Consider the following 22,489-nt stretch of genomic DNA (forward strand, 5'->3'; position numbering starts at 1 on the left):
GAGAGAGAGAGAGAGAGAGAGAGAGAGAGAGAGAGAGAGAGAGAGAGAGAGAGAGGGAGAGAGAGAGGGAGAAAGGGAGGGAGAGAGGGAGGGAGAGAGAGGGAGAGAGGGAGAGAGAGAGAGAGGGAGAAAGGGAGGGAGAGAGAGAGGGAGGGAGGGAGAGAGAGAAAGAGAGAGAGAGAGAAAGGAAGGGAGAGAGGGGGAGGGAGAGAGAGAGAGAGGGAGAGTGAGAGAGGAAGACAGAGAGAGAGACAAAAGGAGATAAGATCTGATAATAAAAGAACTTTAAACTTTACAACATGACCTAATACTAACATTAACTAACACTTGATATATATGTACATGTACACATACATGTATCATGTATGTAATAAATGATTTAAGAAAGTCTTTCATGATTAGTGCTTGTGGTAAGGTACAGGAAACCAGCTAAAGGAAGAGAATATGAGTGTGTGTGTATGTGACTCACGACTCTTTGAGCTACAAGTGTTGTCATACATGTGGTTTTACCAAACAATGACATCATTATAATTATAATTATAACACGCTCATTCCTATACCGCCCGCCTCATTCCCATACTGCCCGTTTTCATACTTATACTACTAAACACAAAATGTACGTACAAAACAAGAAAAAAATGAATATTATAATGAGCTAAAAATAATCCCGAACCCACTCGGTCTCATTCTAATACCACCTGATCTCATTCCCAGTCTACCCAAACCCATTCCTATGCATTATAATATTCATTACATCTTTTAACGTACCCAAGGTAAGTCTGTATGTCTATTAATAAACAAATGGAGGAGCCAGGGACACGGAAAGAGAGAGAAAAGTCAAATCCAAGTTCTCCATTAGTTGACCACGCCCATCAACGTGGAGCAGCATTTGACCACGCCTATTTGAATTAAGAAGCGATTGATAACTATTAATAACTTGTTATCATCATGGCGACGTGTTGCATAGCTCCATCATGACAGCATCACTATCTTTATTCATGAGAAGGCTACTCTTCCTTAGCCTGATACTGCAGTATCTACTCCACCATTGCAATGGGCTTATACGGCGAGATACTAGATCTAGTAAGTACTGGTAATCTACATTCAACAGTTAACACTGCATTCACTGTATGCTGCAGATGATAGTGAAATCTTGCCAAGGTCACCTAGTCCAATAACTTCAATGCAATGGAGAATACAAGAAGAGAGGCTTTATCTCAGATGGATTGAGAACAGTACTGCTAGTGGACTCATGAATGATGCTATGATGCGTCATTATATTCATATACACAGAATGGTTTTGTTTCATAATACATACGTGCCAAGTGATGACTCACCCACTACTGTCATTAGAACATTAAGAGGCTCTCGATCAGCTCAAATAACTGGCCTAAGACCAAAGAGCATTTACCAAATAAAAGTAACAAAAAATAATAACAACAATAATAATTATTTTTATTAATACTAACGATACTTTTATAGATGGTAACGTTATCAAGATCAGAAACATTATCAAGCAAACCAATACGCATTAATACAGGACAATTAGGTACAATTATTGATTTATACTAGTTAACTAATAATATTTATTAATTACCAGAGTTCTTACGTGCATACAATTTGACTGTTTCAAAAGTTAAGGATACCAGTGCAGTATTCATATGGTATTATGAGCCACCTTTTGTATATGAAATCAGTTTTAAGGTTTAGCAATAAAAATAATAATAATAATAATAATAACAATAATATTGTATGTTTCAGTTGGAATGTACTGGAGTTCAGTTATATAAAGATGCTGTTAAAGTTACTAAACCAGTGATCAGATTCACATATGAAGCACTCCCTACAACAAAAGGACAGTGTTCCTATTATTCAACAACCCTCCAGCCTAATACAATGTATCATTGTCATTTATTAACAGTAGCTGACAGCAGTATCAGCAGCCAGCCTTACAGTCAAGTACAGTTTTCAACATCAATTGGAAGTAAGTTAAAACCACAAAGTATACGCATGTGCATAAACAAAGGTATATATGCATGTATATATGTATACTATTATGCATTCAAAGTCATGAACATAATGTCCATTTTAATAATTACTAAACTGATTATTTCATAGGGCCATCTGCTCCACCTATGCCAGTAATTGTAACAGATGCTAAACATAAATATGATTTTAGTGTCAAATTATTTAAATCAAGTCTTAAATATGGACCAATAAGGTATAGGATAATGACACGTTAATACTATAACAATCTGCTCTTGATACTAACACACTGCACTAACAGTCATTATACAGTGTATGCTGTCCCAGTTACACGTTCCAGTGGGTCCTCATTGAATCATCCATTCACTCCAGTAGTGCCTTACAATGCACTGATGCATAAATCAGTAACAATGCACTTAGCATCAGAAGTATCAACAAGATTACCATTCATGATTGGACTCTATGGAAATGAGACTTTACCAAATGAGCTGTATTTTGAAGGAGAAGATATAAAAAGAACTGGAGCATTCAAGGAAAATGAATACTACACATTTATTGTATTTGCTTTTACTAAAATAAAGGTAATTACATGTACATTCATAACAAATGGATGATTCCTTTTTTGTTATACAATAAATTCTGATACATATCTAATCAAAATTGGGTTTTATGAAATTGAAAGTTGCTCAAAAATCAGACCAAAAAGTCCAAATTTTGCCAAAAATGACTAGGAAGAAATCCTCCATTTTTATTATTTTTCTGATGCTTATACATGTACTTAAGTTGTGTAGAAAGTTTGAGCTGGTTCCGTTTAAAATTGGATTTTTTATGAACTTTTAAAGTTGCTCGAAAATTGGACCAAAGTCCCTATACTTTAGTACAGGAACTTTGTAAAGATTCCTTGTAGGAAGCCTCGTTGTAGGATTTGTTATAGGAATTTCTCCTTGTAGGATTCTAATGGAACTGCATTATACTCAATGAGTTTACCTGCCAACCCACCAATACACATTGGTTAGTAGTATACTAGTAGATACAGTAATGCTTTATCTTGTGTGGATGTGTAGAGTATAGTGAAGATGATATTTGGATAGAAGAAAAGAAACCAACCATAAAACACTTTGTGTTCATTACACTGTACACTATACTCTCAATAACTGGTATCCTAATAGGAACATTGCTTCTTATATGCTGCATATTAATAAACAACAGATACTGGACTTTTGGTAAAATGTAAGACACAAAGTACATACCGTAGGGTGTCTTTTCTGAGGGCTATATAATTATTTCATGGATTTTGTTGCTATTTGCAAAAATAAATTTCCTGAATTAATTGTTTATGGATGTGGAAAATTCGAATTCAGGATAAAATTGCAAAATTTAATACAGCAAAGTATACATGTATATTCGCTAAATCTATAGCTCTCAAAAAAAGTGCCCTATGGTATACATGTACTGTACATTACTACTTGTATAGAAAAAGAAAATATAAAAAACTAACCAACAAAGAGAGCGAAGAGGAGGAGGAGGAGGAAGTGACCATATTCATGAACTCATTTATAGTAAAAAAATAATAATAAAATGAATAAAATAATTAATTGAATTTTATGTCCTTCAGGATACTCTGAAATCAGAGACAAAGAGAGCCACAAAACCTAGAGGTCATGGATCATTGAGACTAGAAGAATTAAAATTACTTGCACACGAGGAGGTTAATTAAACAACAACATGTACCTTTATCATTGATTAATAATTCTTTATAATTGTAGAATGATGAAGATTACAGACCTGATTTATTTTCAATAGTGACACCTCCAGATTCGCCTGTTGCTGTTAACAAACCAACATCTCCATTGGTAACACACGCAATAATTAACGAAACTAATAACGAACAATGTAACAATGAGAGGAAAGGGCAAATTGATACCGAATACAATGACAGCAAAGCTACATGTACCAAATCAAGTAGCTACATCAATAGCTCAGTGGCAGCTCATGTTAATTGCAGTGATGACGGAATGATGACTGCAGGTACATTCAAGCTACCAAGAGCAATAAAATATGTGCCACCCACTTCAGCCATGAACAGTCAGCAGTATTACAAGACACACACACCTGGGACACCTCTAAGGAGAATGCCTGAACCAGTACCAATCAGTAAAGAGCCGTCTAGACTGAGTCGGGAAGTATCCAAAGCATCTATATTGAGTGAAGACGTGTCAAAAGAAATAACTGGAGATCCGTCCATTAGCAGAGAGCCTTCCCAAGATGTAGGAGTGATAATAAATGATCCATCGATTAGCAAGGAGTCCTCTAGTGACCCGTTTGATGACCCGTCCATTAGTAGAGAAGCGTCTTCCAAGGAAATGGAAGGAGTTAGTAACGGAGGGATTAGAATACAAATCATTAATCCGGACAATGAAATTGAAGAGCTAATTGATACTGGAATCAAAATGAATGACAGAATGGAATCAGAAAATGCGAATCGTCCAGGAATAGGAACAAATCCTGAAGAAATAGTAACAAATCTTATTGATTGGTGAACAAAGATAAAATGACAATAATAATAATAACAGTAACAATAAAATGATAATGATTGTAGTAATGAATATATAATTAGCTAAGTACGACTTTAATGTTTTCTAATAGTTTGATGATGTCACTTAACAATAAATCAGTGTTAATATCAGAATCAGTGTTAACATCAGAATCAGCATTAATATCAGTATCAATATCAATATCACTGATACTTAACTCGTAAAGTCTTTTATACTGTGAAATAGTACAGGAAGCACTATCATCTTGAACACTAACAAAAATAACAAAATAAAACTCATAAAACCAAAAATAATTAACAATACCTTGTTGTTCTCTTCATTGAGAGTGTCAACAGCTGTTTACAGATTGTTCTAAGTCTTTGCACAATAATCACCAATAGCTGCTTCAATGACCCTAACACTGAGCATGAACTAGTACTTGTATCATTAGAGGAGAGTTTTAGTAAGACTTGTAATGGACTGATTGCTAATAGTATGTCATCCAGTGATTGGTGTAATAATTTAATGGAGTGATTACCACTGGATACTAGTAAATAAATTAATAATAATAATAATAATAATCTTTTTTGTATTTTTCTCTTACTATTTGCGTGTTGTTCATACAGTAATGATCTTTCCCAATAAACTCTTAGTATTTGTAATGAATGGTCATTTACCTAATAAGGAGAGAGAGAGGGGGATGGAGTAATGAAGGAATTAGAGCGTGTGGTAATTGGCATACTATAAAACTGTTGATTGATTTTGAATAATGTCTCTCTGATTGAGTCCTAGCTGTTCGCTGTCTTTGAGTTGAAAACTAAAAATAAAAATACAATAAATTATAAATAAATAAATAAATAAATAAACAAACAAACAAATAAAATAAATAAAGTAAAAATTTACAATAAAATATGTAGATAAATAATAAAAAAAACAATAAATAAATAAATAAAACTGCTCCGTTTCCTTACAGCTGGGTCAAAGGCTACTTTATGATAAAGGCTGCCCAGTTGTTGATGGGTGGTTCCAATGATGCCAGAAACACTAACATGATGACTAGAACCAGGTGGGACATTGCCAGCTACTGACTCAGCAAAATGTATAGCCTTCATGAACAGTGAGACAATATCTCGTTCCACCTGGAGAGAAAGAGAGAGGGTGTAATTAAAATTATTATTATAAAAATTACTATTATTATTATTATTATTATTATTATTATTATTATTATTATTATTAGTGGCGTAAGAGATAAAACACTAGGGACAGTATAAAAAGGAGAAACAGAAAAGAAGAAAACAAAAATAATTATATAATTATAACAATAAATAAACAAACAAAAATTAGTATTTTTATTAAAATATATACTATCATCATCATCAATGCAGTACGTACCTCTTGCACAGACACTCTACTCAATGGAGGTCTGTCTTGTATGGCGCGTCCAAATTCATAATAAACGTTACACAGGTCCATTTCAATGTTGAGCCATATTGTAGGATGGTTTGACAATCTCTTCAATAACGCTTTACCTTTATTGTAATAGTCTATAGATCTATTGTAATGGCTCCTCTCCTCCAGACTAAACTCTGCCCCTCCTCCCTCCTTTGCTTGTTTCTGATGTTCAATGGCCGCCAGTACTCTACTAAGACTGCCTAGGTTAGCGTTCAATAGTGACTGGTTAGGTACACTGCCTGTCTCCTTAAACAAAGTCAGTCCTTTAGTGATACACTTGTAACTTTCATCACATAATGAGGTTTTAGCACTATAGTCTGGAGAAAGAAGGAATCATCATTAAAATTATTATTATTAATTATATTATTATTATTATTATTATTATTATTATTATTATTATTATTATAACAAAGCACTAGTACATAGACATAAGTAGAACAAAAGTATTATATAGTTATTATTTATTGGTGGGCTAACCTTGTTCGGTTCCAGTTGCTGCTGTGTGTTTGTAATAAACTCCTAGCTCGTTCCAAGCATTACCTAACCTCTCCTTCAATTTATTATTATTAGTTGAGGCTCCTCCCACTGACTTGCATACATTGTAACATTCAATACTAATAATAATAATAATAATAATAAAGATAAATAAATAAATTGATGTACCTCATTTTAAGGCTGGTTTCAATATCAACATGTAACTGAAGGTAATCATCTTCTTCAACTGAGAGAGAGAGAGAGAGGGAGAGAGAGAGAGGGAGTACATTAAAATAAAATGGAGTGACATGCATTTATTCATTACCTGATGGGTTGTATAAAGATGATAAAAATGTTTTAATTTTACAATCAATCGAATCAAACATGTTAAAATCATTAATATATCTACTTAAAGAGCTGGAAGCCTAAAACAACAACAACAACAATAAACAACAAAAAATGATAAACAAAAATTACTTTAGTACTTAATACATGTACATCGCCACACAGTTGCCATGACGACCCCAACATGTTCTTCATCAATTTAATTTGTTTCTTATCCTTGGACAAAGCAAGTGATACCTCTAATTAATTAAAATAGTTAATTAACCAACAATACTTAATTAATATATTAGTTAATTTAAAATAGTTAATTAACAGTACTTAATCAATAGTAGTAATAGTTAACTAATAACAATTAATTGATTAATAATGGTTAATTTATTAATAACAGTTAATTATTTTTAATGGTTAATTAACTTACTGAAACACAGTACAGCTAGCCTGGCCCACCTCAAGCACTGTCCCAGTTCACTGTCAGCCATTGCTCCTTCTGACAGCTTCCAGTAAGCATTACCTGCTGTTAGTAGCAGCTGTGAGGTACCAGTCACCCTCCAGTTATCAACAATACATAATGGATTCAATCCCTCTAATGCTTTACTGACATAAGTTAAAGATATTTTTAAACTATTAGTCGCGTCTGGAATAGATCCTGTTCCATCAGCAGGACCAGTCATTAATGGATCAATATTGTGAATTAGACTGGACACTGCAAGTGACTATAAATGAGAGAATTATTATAATAAGAAGCATTAATCATGTACAAGAAAGTTTATCTGTTATAAAAGGCATCCTTTAGGTGGAGACTATTTTATACAGTAAGGAATGTAATTGGTACACTAGGTGCTGTCCATTAAATGGAGGTGTACGCTATAAAGAGAGTGCCCATTAAAAGAGGTTATAGATGTACTTTATACATGTACATTTAATTCACTCAAGCCCCTCCCTTTCCTGCCCCGCCCCCTTACCGATATATACGGTTCATTAGTTATTAATTGAGATTCATGGGATTCATCATCATCTTCACTACCAGTGGGCTCCTCCTCTAATAATGGAGGGGTGTGGCTTAAAAACATATCAGCCAGTAAAAAATAGGAGGACATCACAATCTAAAAATGAAATTGTACATGGTAATCATTTTCTGAAACTCCGATACTTATTTTGGGCATCAAAATTGAATTTTCAAAGGTACATTGTGTATTCTAGGCCAGAGTAACTGTACTATAGTACAGGGTCAATGGCCAAATTTCGCCAAAAATGACTAGGAGAGAATTCTCTATTTTTATTACATTTTCTGATGCATATACATGTACTTATGTAGTGTAGAAAGTTTGAGTTAATTCCGATCAAAATTAGATTTTCTACAAATTTTTACAGTTGCTTCAAAATTGGGCCAAAGTCCCTGTACTATAGTACAGGGTCATTGGCCAAATTTCGCCAAAAATGACTAAGAGAGAATTCTCCATTTTTATTACATTTTCTGATGCATATACATGTACTTGTGTTGCGTAGAAAGTTTGAGTTGATTCTGATCAAAATTAACTTTTTTGTGAATTTTTAAAGTTGCTCCAAAATTGGGTCAAAGTCCCTGTACTATAGTACAGGGTCATTGGCCAAATTTCACCAAAAATGATTAGGAGAAAATTCTCTATTTTTATTACATTTTCTGATGCATATACATGTACTTATGTTGTGTGGAAAGTTTGAGTTGATTCCGATCAAAATTAGATTTTTTACGAACTTTTATAGTTGCTCCAAAATCAGGCCAAAGTCCCTGTACTATAGTACAGGGTCAATGGCCAAATTTCGCCAAAAATGACTAGGAGAGAATTCTCTATTTTTATTACATTTTCTGATGCATATACATGTACTTGTGTTGTGTAGAAAGTTTGAGTTGATTCCGATCAAAATTAGATTTTTTACGAATTTTTAAAGTTGCTCCAAAATCAGGCCAAAGTCCCTGTACTATAGTACAGGGTCATTGGCCAAATTTTGCCAAAAATGACTAGAATGGAATTTTAAATTTCAATACATTTTAATAATTGATAGAAATAATTACCTGTGAGTTAAGGTCATTGTGCAGTAATTTGATACAATTCTCTAATAATATTTTTATATTATTTAATTCTTTTTTATTGTCACATGCTCCATACTGCAGCATCCTTTGAGAGACTCTAATTAGAACAACAACAACAACAACAAAAACAACAACAGGAATAATAATAATAATAATAATAATAAATTACCTATAGAATAACGTAGCGACACTTTTAGCAAATGGATTTTCAATTGCTTCCGTTTCCTAAACAATTGACCACACCCACTAATTAATGAAAGACCACACCCATCAGTACCTTACTGCTGGAGGTCAAAGTCGTGAGGTCGTACAGTTTAACGAGATCCTCTCCTTTAGGGCGGAACAGCCAATAGGTGTGGCCTTCCTTTGTACAATTACTCTTTAAAAATGATAAAATGTTTTCAGCAACTTTAAGGACCTCCTACAGTTAATTAATTAATTATAGTAAATTAATTATTACTTAATAATTGAAACTTGCTTGAGGTGAAAATTGACAGTTTTTATCAAGTTTTGGAATGTCTTCAGTTTTAATTACATCAAATTTCTAAATAATATCAATAATAATTAATTCATTAATAGTTATTAGAGTTACCTGTACTATACCATCCACATGGTAGCACATGGCCAATTCTGGTACATTACACATTAAGTTGTCCAACCAGTAATCCAAACCTGTTAATACTGTTATCGGCTTATCCATATCTCTAAAAAATAAATTTAACTATATTCAGTAATTAATAATAATTAATAATACCTCAATTTTAGGCTAATAGCTGGTTTCCCTTCTTTACCAAATATGGGAAGATCGCTCCCTAGTAACATCCTAATGTCATTAACTGTCCACTCAACATTTAAATGAAATGGCTGCGGCAACTAGAGAGAGAGAGAGAGGGAGAGAAAGAGAGGAAGAGAGAGAGAGAGATAGGGGGGGGGGGAAGGATACAGGAACAGGATTTAAATTGACCACTCACCGGGTCTGGTGGTACACATGGAAATATATCTGAGAGTTCTTCATCAATATTTGGTGCAGCTCCTTTAACTGGGTCCGGTAATGTTAGCAAGTGTTCTGGGGCAGGTAAAATTGGAAGAGACTCACTATCATCATCAGGAGTGCTAGAGAGAGAGAGGGTTATGATAGAGTAGTATAGAGTGATACACATTACCTATAGTACAGGAGCTTCGAGTACATGCTTCTGTGTCTAACTGAGACTGGATCTTTCTTAACTAATGGCACCTACAACAAACAAGCAAGTTTATGTAAAAAAATTCATTGCACACTTTGAGGTAAAAAAATTATGAAATCATCAGTGAGAATTGTCACTCATTTCAAGGTGAAAATCATAAAATTTTTTAGGTGAAAATTGTCGGGTAAAATTTAGGTGAGAGTTGTCACTCACTTTGAGGTGAAAATTATCAAATAAAAGCCAAAAATTATCAAGGAGAAAATAATTACTAAATTTTACATAAAAATCGCCATCCACTTTGAGGTAAAAATTACCAAAATTTTAGGCGACAATTTTCATCCAATTCAATTTCCCTCCCACCCACACACAATAATTACCTTTGGCAATTCACCAACAGATGACAATTTCTCAAACTCCTGTGAATTATATATTAGTGAAAGCCACACCCAAAACACACCCCCTTACTCTTAATGAGGTATCAGTGTATAATTCATCAATTAATAAAGTCCGTCCAATTCTATGAACTGACATGGAGACATTGGACTTACTATAAATAAAGAATTAATTAATTAATTAGTGGGTGTGGTCAATACTTGTAAGGCATTGTTAGCAATTTCTTGACACTTTTCGTATCGGCAATAACATCAACAACTCCACCCACCAAATGAGAATAATGTGACGCTAATATTATACTATTATAAATAAATATATAAATTGATTAATTAATGAAATAAATAAATAAATAGATACCTAGATGGGTTAACATGACTTGTGTTTCTGTCTGACGTTTTATTAAACTGAGAGAATAGTGTCTTATAAAAGTATCGTCCTGCACCAGACCCCCTCAACCAGTTGGGGGGTGCTAAATTAAGATCAACATTCTAGGTTAAAATTAAAAAATGGTGAGAAATGTACATGTACATGGTACCTGTTTTACAGGTGACAAAAGAGGGAGGGGCTCCAGTATTACAATACGGCGGCTACCAAAGCCTCCTTTATCTGATACACCCACTATCTCCCTTCCTCTCTCTTCCTCTTCTTCGTTAACAGCAAGATATGAGCAGTGTGAATCTTCTGGAAGAGCAGCCATATTAAATTAGTGGGAGGGGACGAGGGGTCTTATGGCTACCCACGTGTATTCACGTGGCCATGGTGAGGTGTGAAGCAAACGTCACTGTGACGTCATTGTGTTGGCTCAATTAATTATGTACATGTCATCACACACTTTGCACTTAGATATGTCAACAAGGAAAATGATGCTAACCTTTACTCTGGAAGATGAGATAAATTGTACACATTTCTTTTGCCTCCACTCTTATTCATTCTTTCAATCATGGATGCTGCTGCTTTTAAAGATCCAGAACCTCCTTCATACACTGAAGCGCAGTCCTGTCCCTCTGTCCAACCAATCATTGAACTAAAACCAGACTCAGAATGGACTTCACCTCCTTTAATAACTGCTACTGCTCCTCCAATGCCCATTGCTCCTTCAATGCCTACTACTCTTCCTATGCCTACTGTTCCTCCTCTATCTCCTGCTCCTCCTATGGCTCCTGGTCAAATACCAGTAGATCTAAATATGCTGGTTACCCCTGAGCAACTAGATGTATTATTCCATGTTGCCAGATAGCAGATTTCGATGCTTCAGAGACAGGTTTGTTTACAACAGGCTCTTACCTATTTATACATGTACTTTTCCACCTCCAGCAACAACAACAATTACAAGAAGAAGCTATGGGGACCTCGATGGGGACAATTCTTCATTTAATTATTGTGATTATTATAACAGTGATTTGTGCTCTTTTTAATATCACTTCGCTAATATCGGTTGGCATTCCAGCTATTATATGTTCTTCGATGGTATGGCTCACTATTATTATTATCTATCTCAGTTTTTTTCTCTCTTCTCATTCGATAGGCATACAGGAACAAGAAGAAAGAAAAGTATGCAACTGCTAAGAAACTTGGGTACATGGCTTATTTTCTCAGTTTGTTTAATATAATATTCACTGCCATATTTGCTATAATGGCTATAATTGCCACTTCATTCTCATTTATGTCCTGACACAGTATTTGGCCTGCTTATAAATTATTTTTTAAATATAAATGTTTGTAATAAAATGTCATTAATAGAAAGGAGTTTCAATATGAACATCACCTCCACAGCCAAAGTCATCAGCTTCAAGAACATTGAATATGTAATATGCTGCAGTAACATATGTTACTACTAAAATTCCCCAGCCAAGCATCCACAGTAAAACAACAACGTCCAGTATAAGTGCTGCTTTACCAAATGTTTTTGCTGAACGATGAAATTGAATACCTTGTCTTTTTTTCATCCACGACTACATCAAAATAATAAAAATCAACTAATGATTATGTAAGCTAATCTTACAAGCGTTGCACAGATTATTGCCGGAATAGTAAAAAGGAGAGTTGAAACACTGACGACGCCACATGCTATTGTAATGACAAATGTTGGAAGAAAGAAATCATTTGGAATGAACTCCTGCGGAACTTGAAGGCTTGGTACATAATTTAGAAACTGTGACTATACAAATGGTAAAAACTATAGATATCTCAGTATTAGGTTATTATTATCTACTTGTTGCTGTTGAGTTAATGGTACAGTAACTAATCTTGAAGGCGGATCATCACTCTTGATCATCCTTTCCTTCTCATCTAGTTCAGGAACAGAACTCATCTTCCTGGGACTCAGCGAGTTTTGAGCAAGTGCCAAGTAACGTAGTCTATGATCCAAACTTTGCTTAGTCACAGTGTCACTAACAAACGAGCTAACAAATCAATTAATTTCATGAACATAATTAGATAAATAAGATCATGTGACTACTCTCTAGTCTTGTGACGTCTTGTGTTACAGTCAACATTATCTTGTTCAATCTGAAGTAAAATGGAAAGTGAGGGATCCACTACAGAATGTATTCCTGAAGAAGATACTGCTAAACTAACATTGGATCCACCTCCAGCTTATGCCCCACCTCCAGACTCATCTTCACAGGCAGTCCAGTATTTCTCTCAAGAGCAAGCTGCAGTTATAATTCCATCACAGACTCAAGTAGATAATAAGAGAGCTGTTCCATTATACTGTACATTGTTCATTCATAGATTCCACAGTATGTACTTCCTGATGATTACTTGATACTTGTATCAATCCTGACTTTACTATGTGTAATAGTCAACGTCACTTCACTCATATTTGGAATACCAGCTCTATATCTCTCTTGGCAGGTAAGATTTAATTTAATTTAATTTAATTTAATAATAATTTTACAAGATGAACAGAAGGATGAGTACAGGAGAAAGGGATAGACGAGGGAAAAAAAGACATCTTGATGGGATAACCGCAAGAGCTGCGGATACCCAGAGATAAATAATAAAATTAGTTATGATACATTGTATTACTGTTAAGATTGGTGTGTGTGGATGCAAGTATAAAAAAAAGAAAATTAGAATAATAGAATAACAAGATCAATGAGAAATAATGAGAAATAATACATTTTAAAAATAATAAAAAAATACATGTATGTTTCTAAATTGAGTGTTTAATTCTATTACCACAGGCATATGTTGGTAAGAGGGAAGGTTTATATGCAAAGACTAAGAGAAACGGCTACATATCTGCTATCTTGAGTCTCCTCAATTTGCTCTACACTGGATGCGTCACTATATTATTCATTGGACTGTTTATTGGATTTCGTTGTGGTTATGGGGTTTAGGTTATTAATTCTCATTTTTATTTTTACTACATTCCATCATGATAAGCCTGATTTCATTTATATAATTACTATGAATTTATTGATATAATTACAACATAGATATTGATGATCAATAAATCCTCGAGCCCCACCCTCCGTAAATGGGAGGAGCTTATAATAATCTTTGGGCCCGCCCATTAGCACATGGCGATATGATAGTAGCCTCACGTCTACATCTTTCGAAAAGGTATCTGTGTTGTATTTTAACTTTATTTGAGATATTTAGATATGTATGCACGACGTGTGCTTTACTACAAAGACAAAGTAAGTGGAAACATTGTATAGCCTGTAATTATGACTCATATCTAGCTGAACCACCCGAGGCTGAACCACAGATCCCCCTAGTACCAAAGAAAAGGTATGCCCTCATATGGTGTCATTGATGTTACCATTTTTAATTCAGAGACCCCAATGCAGTACTAAAGGCACTAGCGTCCACTGTAACACCAGTTAGTATCAATCTTTTACCAATTCACACTCACTCTTGTATGATCCCTAGCTTAAACAACCTTTTATATTGGGACGAACTCCAGCTGATCCTTTGGCTCCCTCTAGTAGGAAACAGTTGGTGAGTGTGGTTTGTAGGTGGTGCTAGTGTAAATGTGATTTTGAAACAGGTGGAGTTCATCATGGCAAGAGAGGCTGGGAAAATGGCGGCAATGGATATTATTAATTCTAATCCAAAAGTTTTTGATGCTTATAAACCTTTTCCGGTAACTATGTATACGTACATATAATGTACGCATATGTACTGATTTATTGATTTTTATTTTAGGATTTAATGACTGGAGGGAAGAGTGAGACTAAAACAGGACAAGACAAATTAAAAGGTATCACTGCTAAAAAAATACTGTTTTAATATCTTTCTTTTTTTTGATTGTCTCTCCTTCCTCTCTTTCTATTCTCTAGTCTTAATCAAGAAGAATGACGTGAGAGCTCTTGATGTATACAACTCTTTGAAAAAAGGAGGTACTTTCGAAGCAACATTTAATTCAAAATATATTTTCCTTTTAAGGTGAAAGCATTGACCTAGAAACAGAGAACTCATTGCTAGCATTATTGGCATATAATGGACAGGGGAATACAATTATTGAAGGAGGAGACAGTCCCTCAGGTAAATAAAGACTTAACACTGACTACGGTATGTTAGAAGCAAGTGTGAATAGAGGAGAATATGGTAACGGTAGAGAATGAAGGAGCAGCTGAAAGTGATCCTATGAGAAGAAGTTAGTTGTATCTGGTAATATTAAATGAATTATTTCTCTTGTGTATTATGTAGAAAAAAAGAGCACCTTTCCTTCTGTGCCTCGTAGTGTTTGGAGGTAAGGTTCCAGCTGCTGATTTATAGAACTGTGATCCACATTCTTTTGCAGTGTTGATAATAGTGCTACCAAGTTCTTTAACGAGATGAAGCAGAAAGATGGGGGCTCCTATGGTGCTATGATACAGGGCCTTGTGAAGGTAGGCTGGGGTCTGGTGGTTGTGAAAGGGATATGGGGTAGTAATACTAAGATTTTGACTGTAATAATAATATTTGTTAGTAAAGTAGTGATGTTATTTAATTTTGGGTTGGTGTTAATTGCTAAATTTTATTAATTGAAAGCCTGGTTCAGATTGCTGTCACACCTGATTAGACCAGGAATATGAACTCCTATGCTTATCTTGATCAGAGGACTCCTTTGGTACCCCACTAGCATGCCTCTAAACCTTGTCTAAGAGGAAAGTCAAAAATCAGCATATAGCTTGGCAGCATGCAGTCTAAAATTGATGGTTTTTGCCTCAAAATTACCTAAATATGATATTGGCAGTCTCTTAATTTGGCGAATTATTATCTTGTCTTTTCTTCTTTAAGCACTGTCGGCTTTTCTAGCTGCTCCTTAGCCTCCTTGTCCATAATCTTGACTGGAATACTTTAAAGGCGTCATTTTCTATGAGTATCACGTACTTATCTGCCCATTGCAAATTTCATGAAATTTAAAATTATTATTGACAGTTACATGTGTATTATTGGCGGTTTTATTTTTGAAGCGCCAATTCGCCAAATTTTCTGGCTGTACGATAACTTGCCACTCATTATTGTGGTTATAGAGGTAGTCTTGATCCTGTATAAGTAGACTATGTGCTTTTGTTGTTTAGCTTTTTCAGACTCCAAATTAAAAAAATAGTGGTTAATGCAAAAATGCTAAATAACTGCTAACATTAATAGGTTCAGAGTACACGACTATATATGGGTTATGCTAATAGTTGTATCCTGTATATACTGTAAGAGCTACCATCATTGTTTTATCTCCAAAAAATTGCAGTGTCTTGCTATGAACACCAGTACTGAACCACAGGCTGTTTTTCCTATCCTTAATTCGGTTTTACATGTTTTAATCTTTGCAGCAATCGGAATCTCTCAGCTCACAATAAGTGGTGTGTCCATACTGGCACTGCTAACTGCTAAAGATGTCAACTTGAAGATGAAAGCGATTCTCATTAATATCCTAGCCCCAGAAATAATTTACTTTCTATCCGGAGTTTTCTATAACTTGGGCTTTCCTGTACGTGTTTATTTAATTGAAGGAAATAGTACTGATGCTCTTGATGTGTCCTGCCTGATATTCCTTTTACTTTATGCAATAGCTTTCCTTGGGAATGAATTTGGAGGATCACTCTTTTTTGTGTCGGTATACATTTTCACTAAGTATGGTGTAAAAAAGTTAAAGTGGATCGGTATTGTAAGTTACATGGCAACCACCTGGGGCATTAACATTGTATATAATGTTGCTTTAGTCTCTTCAGGTTTTCTCAGAGCAACATCTGGAAATGGTTTTTGCACAATCCAGCTTAATCCATTCATTATTACTAGCTACATTATTCAATTCCTAATTCTTTTGTTCAACATTGTTTTAGTCACAATTTTTAGTGCTTGCAACTTTTTATTTGTCAAAAATAATCAAATTGCAACTGAAAACTCAGATGGACCTGACCCTCTCAAGAAAGCTATGACAAATATCATGAGAGTTTATGCTGTTCGGGAAATTAGTACACTCGTTCAGGCTGCTATAAGTGTTACTGTTTTTGGTAATTTTAATAACTTAGCAAGAATCTTTCGGTACTTGTTGCACTATGGTTTATTAGTCATAAATTCTCTGACAATACTACTTGTTCCTATTTCAATAGCAGTCTTTGTAAAACCAGTCAATGATCGCCTGAAGCAAATCTTCAACTCATTGTGTCGAATATGCTCAATCTCCCAGCAAAATGAAGAATGAAACTTCAAACACATCCTTCAAAAATGACTATACAAACTATTATTTACAATAATTGTGTTGTGTTTAAAAATTGTGTTTAAAAATTGTGTTTTGTGTTGTGAAATGTTTGTGTTAGACTTTTTGACCAAAGATGATTTTACAGCAATTAATGCTATAGGGCTTCATTTTGCAAGTTGCAAGTTATTTTGTGTATAAAAATTAGCAAGTGTAATTTTATGCTCTTTCATGGCTCTGCCTGGTTGGGGGTTAATGTTTGGAGCAACTACCTTAACAAATGCATGAGCCATCACTTAGACCAACCATGCATTAATATTGATAACCCATGCAAACAATATTAATAACCATGCATAAAGCATGATGTTCTAGTGTCAGGAGTACTCTTGCTAGCATGCAATAAACTAAGTTAAGCCCTTAGAGATTAAATTTTTGTTTTCAAAATTTGCAAAGTTAGCAAGTTGTAATTTCCTGCCACAAAGAATCTAGCTATACTGTATTATCTATCGTTACTTTTAATATAATTGATCCCATTTCTGTTCTTTAGTTTAAGGATTTTGGGAAAGCACTAAGTATGTATAATGAAGCAAGAGAGAAAGCACTACAAAGTGAGTCTAAAGATTTAATTGTTGGGGTGGGCCTACATGCATAAGTCCACCTTTGCAAGCAGATAAAGTGTTGCAGCCTTTTCACTCTGTGGAGTAATGAGCCATTAAGATGAGAACACTCCTGATCGTCTTATTGTTCAATTTGCTCTGCGTTATAGTTTCGTATTTTTTATAAAAATCCCAATTGCATTCTGTTCAGGCTTAAGCCTCAATTGCAATCATGTATTGAGCCTCTCATTACAATTAGAAACGTAATTGACCCCAAGTCTGGTTTTACGGTCTTCCCGTTACATGTATTATTAATTTTTCTTATCTCAGTGGGTGTGTCTACCTATAACGATGTACTGCAATGTATTATAAGTGACTGGGACATAGAAGATCACTGGGGAAAAACTGAAGTATGATATTAATTCATTATTTAAAAGCTGTATCTTATACTATTACAAGTCTGTACTGTCTGAGATGTCAAATGGCCCAAGTCCTGTCCAGCCAAATATCAGTAAGATATGAAGAATTCCTTTGTAGTTAAAATTGTCATTTTGTCCTAGCAACATGTAATCTGTTATTAAAGGTGGCTAGTAAAACAGGAGGCAGCTCTAGGTCTCTTTCCATGGAGATAATGAGAGAGTTGTTTCACCTTGGACTTAGTGAGCAAGGCTAATTTTCTTTCAAATGATCTTTATAACTTTATCTCCCCCCCTAGAGCCCACCCTTACAACATTATTACAGCTTTTGAAGAACTTTGTGGCAAGAAGTAACAATCCCTTGCCCATTTTCTAATTTAGTATTTTTCTCTCTTTTGTACGTGTGTTTCCTCAAAGATGATTGCACTGTTTTACCCGACATAACGGAATATATTGAAAATAATCAAGACATATTGGATATTCAGGATCCAGTGGACAGTATGTTTCCATTCTCATCTCATTCCTAATTCTCTTTCTCTACTTCTCTAGTGCAATTCTTTACTGCAGCAATGAGTGCTGTAAGTCCTTTTGTTCATTTACATCAAAATTGGATTCGTGTTTCATATTTTTGTGTAGGCCAGGATGTTGCGTGATGCTGATGTTGCCATTAGACTAAAGAACCTTGCCAATAGAGACCACTGGTTTCTTGTAGACCATCCACCATTTTTCTTGTAAGTTGTCAAGTTTAATATTTTCAGCTGAAGTAATTCACTATCTGTTTTTTTTAGTAACAACTATTTTGCCACGATTGCATCCTGCTCTCGGTTGTCTTTATTGAAAGATGAGTTTGACGCCATAGTACCATCAGTAAGAGAGAAAGAGAGAGACTATACATGTAAAAGTACAGTTGGGCATTTTCCTCAACCTTATACATGTACTGTGTTGTTCTGCCATTTTGTCTGGACATCATTGATAAGAAGTTAACTCAGAGTTTGAAGTTGCTCAAAATTGGGCCAACGACAAAATTTTGTCAAAAATGGCTAGAAGAGGATTCTCCATTTTAATAATTTTTCTGATACATACTGTATTTTGGTTTATTTTCACGGTAAAATATTTTTGTGAATTTCGCGGTTTCTTGCTCCACCGCAAAAAAATTCTGAATCTCCATTGCCACGTGGTACAGTCTGGAAGCTATTTGCAAAAATTAATTCTGCAAAATCTTAGAATTGCAAGATTTACAGAAATTTTCTACATTAAATTTTGTCTAGTACTAATGAAGTTATACATACTTGTGTGTGTATCATATCTTGTGGTTTTGTAATGAATATTATTAGGACAACCCACGATTGCCTTGTCAAGTTTTATGCCTTTATAAGCTGATTAGACTTCCAATAGTATTGCTATACAGTATTCATTGTAAATCTTAAAAATTTTTGAATGGGAGAGTGTATTTAATACACAAACCCTGACACGTGTCCTGTTTCAATATGATATTTAGATCACACCTATGGATTCACAATTTCACACCTTATTATTGACTGTTTTCATCGATGTTTTCATACATGTGTATCAGAGTTGTGTCAATTACATTATCAATGGGCTTAAGCACAAGCCCAAGCCCAAGCCCTTTATTAAACAGGCAATTACAAGCCCAAGCCCAAAAAATTTTTTTGGGCTCAATTACAAGCTCAAGCTCTTTATCAAATGTATTTAATTCCTTTACAAGCCTTTCACTTAAATAATTAATAAATTGCAGTTACATGTAGTTTTGCGGCCATTTTCAGTTTTAGTAATGCGCTCATGAATGAGGTGCAGGCTACTTTAATTGTCCACACATACACATACTATTGTGTAAATTACTGATAGCGAGGGGATCACTACAGATGAAAAAACACCTGGGCTTTAAGGCTTCAAGCCCACGCCCAGGATTATAATTAAGTACAAGCCCAAGCCCAAGCTCTTTTTTTATAAAAGGCTTTAAAGCACTTTCAATTACTTCAAAATCTGGGCTTAAGCCCAAAAGGGCTTGACACATCTCTGATGTGTATCCACCTGTGCGTATTATACGTCATTGACTTTTTAAAACTTTTGTATTAATATTATTTAACCTTAATAAGTGGGAACATATTGATCCAAATTTCTTCAAAATTTTGATACCCGTACAAATTGATACCATAAAATATTGTCTGTATTGATAAAATATTGATATATCGCCCACCATTAAAAAAAATTGGGTCAACAATCAAAGACCTTTGACCTTTGGTCAGACCAAATGTCATCAAAAATGGCTCTGAGAGAGTTCTCAGTTTTTATAATTTTTTCTGATACATAATGCATGCATTTACTTGTATGTACGTTGTGTGCAATGAGTAGAAATTTCGAACTAATTCCATTCAAAATTGTATTTGATTTTAAAGTTACTTTAAGTGCCATCTACTGTATTGTACATGTATAGTGCTTGTCAGCTCATGAAGCTCATGCTGTTTAGCTTACTTAGCATGCTTTGTGGGCAACCCTGAGTTAACTACAGGGGCTTAATCATTAAGAACATGCACTCTCAGATCAGTTAAAACATTTTATTCTGGCTGTGTATTACTGTATAGATATACATCCCACAGAGCTGGCTCTACACTATCATCTTTAAACATTGTCAAATGTTTAATGCTCCTGACGTAGGCCTGTTTTTTTGGAAAAGTAATAAAGCTTACACTGGTCTTTATACATATATTCTCTTTCAACAGATTTAATGAAATGTAAAATTAGATTTAATGATCCAATGGTATTGGTAAGGGCTGTTGGTGCTTTCTCCATGAACACTGACCCAGAGGTACATTTATAGTCACTTTATTTGTGTGTTATACATTGCTATGATGAACAAAAGTTAGGGGTTTTGTAGCTATTTTTTGTAAATATTATTTGCTCAAATTTGATACTAATGGTAATCATGGTACATATATTGTCTGTATTATTATTAGCAATGTAGTGAGTATCTAGAGGCAATTGATCAAGTGTGGAAGAAGCTAATGTTTTTGCAGGAACCGTGAGCTATACTTTAGCATCATTCATTATGGTTATTATAATTTTAGTCCAAGTCAGTTTATGATCACTGTAACGATTAAACTTCACCTCTTGTGTGGAGGAATATCAGAAGCATGGTTAGTTTGCAAACTTTAAATTTTGTTTTTTTACATGTGCAATACAATGTGTAGGAAGCATTTTGAAACGTTTGAAAAATATAAGATCACCCCATCGTAAGTTGATGATAGCAAAACCCTATTTGTTATCATGCTTTACGCAATTATTATCATCTGTATTAGATATCTTGCGCTGTCTGGTCTTTTAAATGCTCATGCTGAAGCTTCAGATACACCACAAACTTTGGTAATTACAATATTCCTGGAATATTTCATTCTGGGAAATTTTGTGCTTTGGAAATCTTCATATGCAAGAATATGCTTGCCACGCATGATGTGTGCGAATTTAATTTAGTGTTTACAAATTGAAATATTCCCTGAATGTGGTAGCTGATTTTATTAATCATCACTTTTTTAAATAGAAACTGCTGGACATGCTCATTGAATATGGATACTTCTTACCACCTAATGTTATGCAAAATATATTTGCAAAGGTGGATATATCTATTGAAAATAAGTAAGAAAATCAGGGTTAAACCCAAATTAATCAGAACACAACATGAATATATGTAGTAATGATTCACATATAGCTCTACCCAACTAAGCTTTAGTACTGTGATCAAGTAGTGCAACTATGTGTCATAATTATGCATGTACTTTCTTATGGGTTACTGCACGAGATGTTGCAACCAGAAGTACAGATTGCAGAACAAGTGGCAATGCGTGATATTAATGCATTCATTGATTGAGCTTTGGTTTTTGCTGTACTCCTGGATCATTTCCTGTACTGACAAAAGAAGAGGACCTAGTTAACAGTACAGCCATTATTAGATGCGCAATTAATTTTTGTTAGATTCAACAAATTGATATATTTGAGGTTACATGTATAAAGTAAAAAATGAGTGCTCGGGTGAATGACACAAATGAACTTTAGTGCTTGTTCTGTAGGTCGAGGATCATGAGGTCTTTCAAGCAAAATGCTTCCCAAATGAAGCAGGAGTATCAATCAAACACAGAGCTAGAGGCTCATGATGATACTAAAGGTGAAGATAACAAGAAAAGTGAACCAACGACAAATGAAATAGTATAGATTAATAACTCGTAAAAATAATGACTACATTTTCTTGTCCTATAGTAATTTGAATTATTTATTCATGTAGATCCATAGATCTAATTATATTCCAATAATGCCTCTTCCTGCCCTCTGAGGCTGAGCTGTACAATTATATATAGATCTAAGTGGCGTTGATCAGTTTAGGAGACAAGTGTG

General features: G+C 34.4%; 7 protein-coding genes across 9 annotated transcripts in view; 4 read left to right on the plus strand and 3 right to left on the minus strand.

Annotated features, from left to right (window-relative positions):
• LOC105316637 (RING finger protein 37-like) overlaps positions 1–878 on the minus strand; it is a 6,058-nt gene extending 5,180 nt beyond the window's left edge. The window contains exon 1 of the mRNA XM_020008869.1: positions 769–878. The gene's annotated coding sequence lies outside the window, so the exon portion shown is untranslated. The remainder of the gene's footprint in view (positions 1–768) is intronic.
• Positions 879–951: 73 nt separating this feature from the next.
• LOC109593776 (uncharacterized) lies at positions 952–4,657 on the plus strand. The gene is made up of 12 exons (XM_020008880.1): positions 952–1,083; positions 1,140–1,420; positions 1,483–1,549; positions 1,601–1,704; positions 1,762–1,984; positions 2,119–2,221; positions 2,288–2,567; positions 2,937–2,997; positions 3,051–3,216; positions 3,461–3,545; positions 3,602–3,694; positions 3,753–4,657. The coding sequence occupies exons 1-12, from the start codon at positions 975–977 to the stop codon at positions 4,524–4,526; spliced, it is 2,346 nt and encodes a 781-aa protein (XP_019864439.1). The 5' UTR covers positions 952–974; the 3' UTR covers positions 4,527–4,657.
• Positions 4,493–11,149, minus strand: LOC105316638 (erythroid differentiation-related factor 1-like). 2 transcript variants are annotated; one of them, XM_020008878.1, is made up of 25 exons: positions 10,975–11,149; positions 10,797–10,927; positions 10,640–10,738; positions 10,512–10,593; positions 10,424–10,462; positions 10,026–10,096; positions 9,834–9,975; positions 9,617–9,735; positions 9,455–9,566; positions 9,341–9,406; positions 9,140–9,283; positions 9,032–9,087; positions 8,845–8,959; positions 7,754–7,894; positions 7,210–7,504; positions 6,924–7,030; positions 6,772–6,871; positions 6,636–6,693; positions 6,450–6,586; positions 5,913–6,289; positions 5,492–5,659; positions 5,263–5,337; positions 5,125–5,197; positions 4,845–5,067; positions 4,493–4,792 (listed from the first exon to the last, which is right to left on the minus strand). In XM_020008878.1, exons 1-25 carry the CDS (start codon positions 11,134–11,136, stop codon positions 4,600–4,602), a joined length of 3,285 nt encoding a protein of 1,094 aa, XP_019864437.1. In that variant the 5' UTR covers positions 11,137–11,149; the 3' UTR covers positions 4,493–4,599. The 2 variants fall into 2 exon arrangements, with proteins under 2 accessions (XP_019864437.1, XP_019864438.1); XM_020008879.1 differs by lacking the exon at positions 4,493–4,792 and having other exon boundaries at positions 4,915–5,060.
• A 116-nt stretch (positions 11,150–11,265) lies between these two features.
• Positions 11,266–12,234, plus strand: LOC109593777 (uncharacterized). Its single transcript, XM_020008882.1, has 3 exons — positions 11,266–11,700; positions 11,754–11,906; positions 11,965–12,234. Exons 1-3 carry the CDS (start codon positions 11,686–11,688, stop codon positions 12,109–12,111), a joined length of 315 nt encoding a protein of 104 aa, XP_019864441.1. The 5' UTR covers positions 11,266–11,685; the 3' UTR covers positions 12,112–12,234.
• LOC100635012 (uncharacterized) lies at positions 12,106–12,849 on the minus strand. Its single transcript, XM_003383863.3, has 3 exons — positions 12,652–12,849; positions 12,442–12,597; positions 12,106–12,391 (listed from the first exon to the last, which is right to left on the minus strand). The coding sequence occupies exons 1-3, from the start codon at positions 12,748–12,750 to the stop codon at positions 12,173–12,175; spliced, it is 474 nt and encodes a 157-aa protein (XP_003383911.1). The 5' UTR covers positions 12,751–12,849; the 3' UTR covers positions 12,106–12,172.
• Positions 12,850–12,860: 11 nt separating this feature from the next.
• Positions 12,861–13,881, plus strand: LOC100635138 (uncharacterized). The gene is made up of 3 exons (XM_003383864.3): positions 12,861–13,122; positions 13,173–13,295; positions 13,628–13,881. The coding sequence occupies exons 1-3, from the start codon at positions 12,958–12,960 to the stop codon at positions 13,781–13,783; spliced, it is 444 nt and encodes a 147-aa protein (XP_003383912.1). The 5' UTR covers positions 12,861–12,957; the 3' UTR covers positions 13,784–13,881.
• Positions 13,882–13,908: 27 nt separating this feature from the next.
• LOC100635261 (pentatricopeptide repeat domain-containing protein 3, mitochondrial-like) lies at positions 13,909–22,439 on the plus strand. Of its 2 annotated transcripts, XM_003383865.3 has the most exons (29): positions 13,909–14,009; positions 14,049–14,086; positions 14,132–14,180; positions 14,226–14,271; positions 14,322–14,390; positions 14,440–14,535; positions 14,598–14,652; positions 14,732–14,791; positions 14,838–14,936; positions 14,989–15,048; positions 15,102–15,144; positions 15,196–15,283; positions 17,621–17,681; positions 18,000–18,079; positions 18,129–18,180; positions 18,230–18,328; positions 18,385–18,435; positions 18,503–18,583; positions 18,635–18,663; positions 18,722–18,816; positions 18,874–18,952; positions 20,689–20,779; positions 20,827–20,912; positions 21,061–21,125; positions 21,172–21,240; positions 21,295–21,336; positions 21,403–21,466; positions 21,642–21,736; positions 22,168–22,439. In XM_003383865.3, the coding sequence occupies exons 1-29, from the start codon at positions 13,924–13,926 to the stop codon at positions 22,307–22,309; spliced, it is 2,070 nt and encodes a 689-aa protein (XP_003383913.2). In that variant the 5' UTR covers positions 13,909–13,923; the 3' UTR covers positions 22,310–22,439. The 2 variants fall into 2 exon arrangements, with proteins under 2 accessions (XP_003383913.2, XP_019864440.1); XM_020008881.1 differs by having other exon boundaries at positions 13,909–14,086.
• Positions 22,440–22,489: the final 50 nt, after the last annotated feature.

The sequence above is a fragment of the Amphimedon queenslandica genome, unplaced genomic scaffold (genome assembly GCF_000090795.2).
Source record: "Amphimedon queenslandica unplaced genomic scaffold, v1.1 AMPQUscaffold_13506, whole genome shotgun sequence".
Lineage (NCBI taxonomy): Eukaryota > Metazoa > Porifera > Demospongiae > Haplosclerida > Niphatidae > Amphimedon > Amphimedon queenslandica.

What these genes read in the sequence shown, in the direction of transcription:
- LOC100635012 (XM_003383863.3), bottom strand. Translation starts at nt 12,750, where the DNA reads ATGAGTTCTGTTCCTGAACTAGATGAGAAGGAAAGGATGATCAAGAGT. An exon ending in CATTAACTCAACAGCAACAA is followed by an intron (nt 12,598 to 12,651) that starts GTAGATAATAAT and finishes CCATTTGTATAG; the next exon opens with TCACAGTTTCTAAATTATGT. An exon ending in CAATAATCTGTGCAACGCTT is followed by an intron (nt 12,392 to 12,441) that starts GTAAGATTAGCT and finishes ATTTTGATGTAG; the next exon opens with TCGTGGATGAAAAAAAGACA.
- LOC109593776 (XM_020008880.1), top strand. Translation starts at nt 975, where the DNA reads ATGACAGCATCACTATCTTTATTCATGAGAAGGCTACTCTTCCTTAGC. An exon ending in TTGCTTTTACTAAAATAAAG is followed by an intron (nt 2,568 to 2,936) that starts GTAATTACATGT and finishes TTCTCCTTGTAG; the next exon opens with GATTCTAATGGAACTGCATT. An exon ending in AATTACTTGCACACGAGGAG is followed by an intron (nt 3,695 to 3,752) that starts GTTAATTAAACA and finishes TTATAATTGTAG; the next exon opens with AATGATGAAGATTACAGACC.
- LOC100635138 (XM_003383864.3), top strand. Translation starts at nt 12,958, where the DNA reads ATGGAAAGTGAGGGATCCACTACAGAATGTATTCCTGAAGAAGATACT. An exon ending in TAATTCCATCACAGACTCAA is followed by an intron (nt 13,123 to 13,172) that starts GTAGATAATAAG and finishes GTTCATTCATAG; the next exon opens with ATTCCACAGTATGTACTTCC. An exon ending in CTCTATATCTCTCTTGGCAG is followed by an intron (nt 13,296 to 13,627) that starts GTAAGATTTAAT and finishes CTATTACCACAG; the next exon opens with GCATATGTTGGTAAGAGGGA.
- LOC109593777 (XM_020008882.1), top strand. An exon ending in CTATTATATGTTCTTCGATG is followed by an intron (nt 11,907 to 11,964) that starts GTATGGCTCACT and finishes CTCATTCGATAG; the next exon opens with GCATACAGGAACAAGAAGAA.
- LOC100635261 (XM_020008881.1), top strand. Translation starts at nt 13,924, where the DNA reads ATGGGAGGAGCTTATAATAATCTTTGGGCCCGCCCATTAGCACATGGC. An exon ending in AGGACAAGACAAATTAAAAG is followed by an intron (nt 14,653 to 14,731) that starts GTATCACTGCTA and finishes TCTATTCTCTAG; the next exon opens with TCTTAATCAAGAAGAATGAC. An exon ending in CCATGAACACTGACCCAGAG is followed by an intron (nt 20,913 to 21,060) that starts GTACATTTATAG and finishes TATTATTATTAG; the next exon opens with CAATGTAGTGAGTATCTAGA.
- LOC105316638 (XM_020008878.1), bottom strand. Translation starts at nt 11,136, where the DNA reads ATGGCTGCTCTTCCAGAAGATTCACACTGCTCATATCTTGCTGTTAAC. An exon ending in CTGTTGGTGAATTGCCAAAG is followed by an intron (nt 10,097 to 10,423) that starts GTAATTATTGTG and finishes TGTTTGTTGTAG; the next exon opens with GTGCCATTAGTTAAGAAAGA. An exon ending in TCGAAGCTCCTGTACTATAG is followed by an intron (nt 9,976 to 10,025) that starts GTAATGTGTATC and finishes CTCTCTCTCTAG; the next exon opens with CACTCCTGATGATGATAGTG.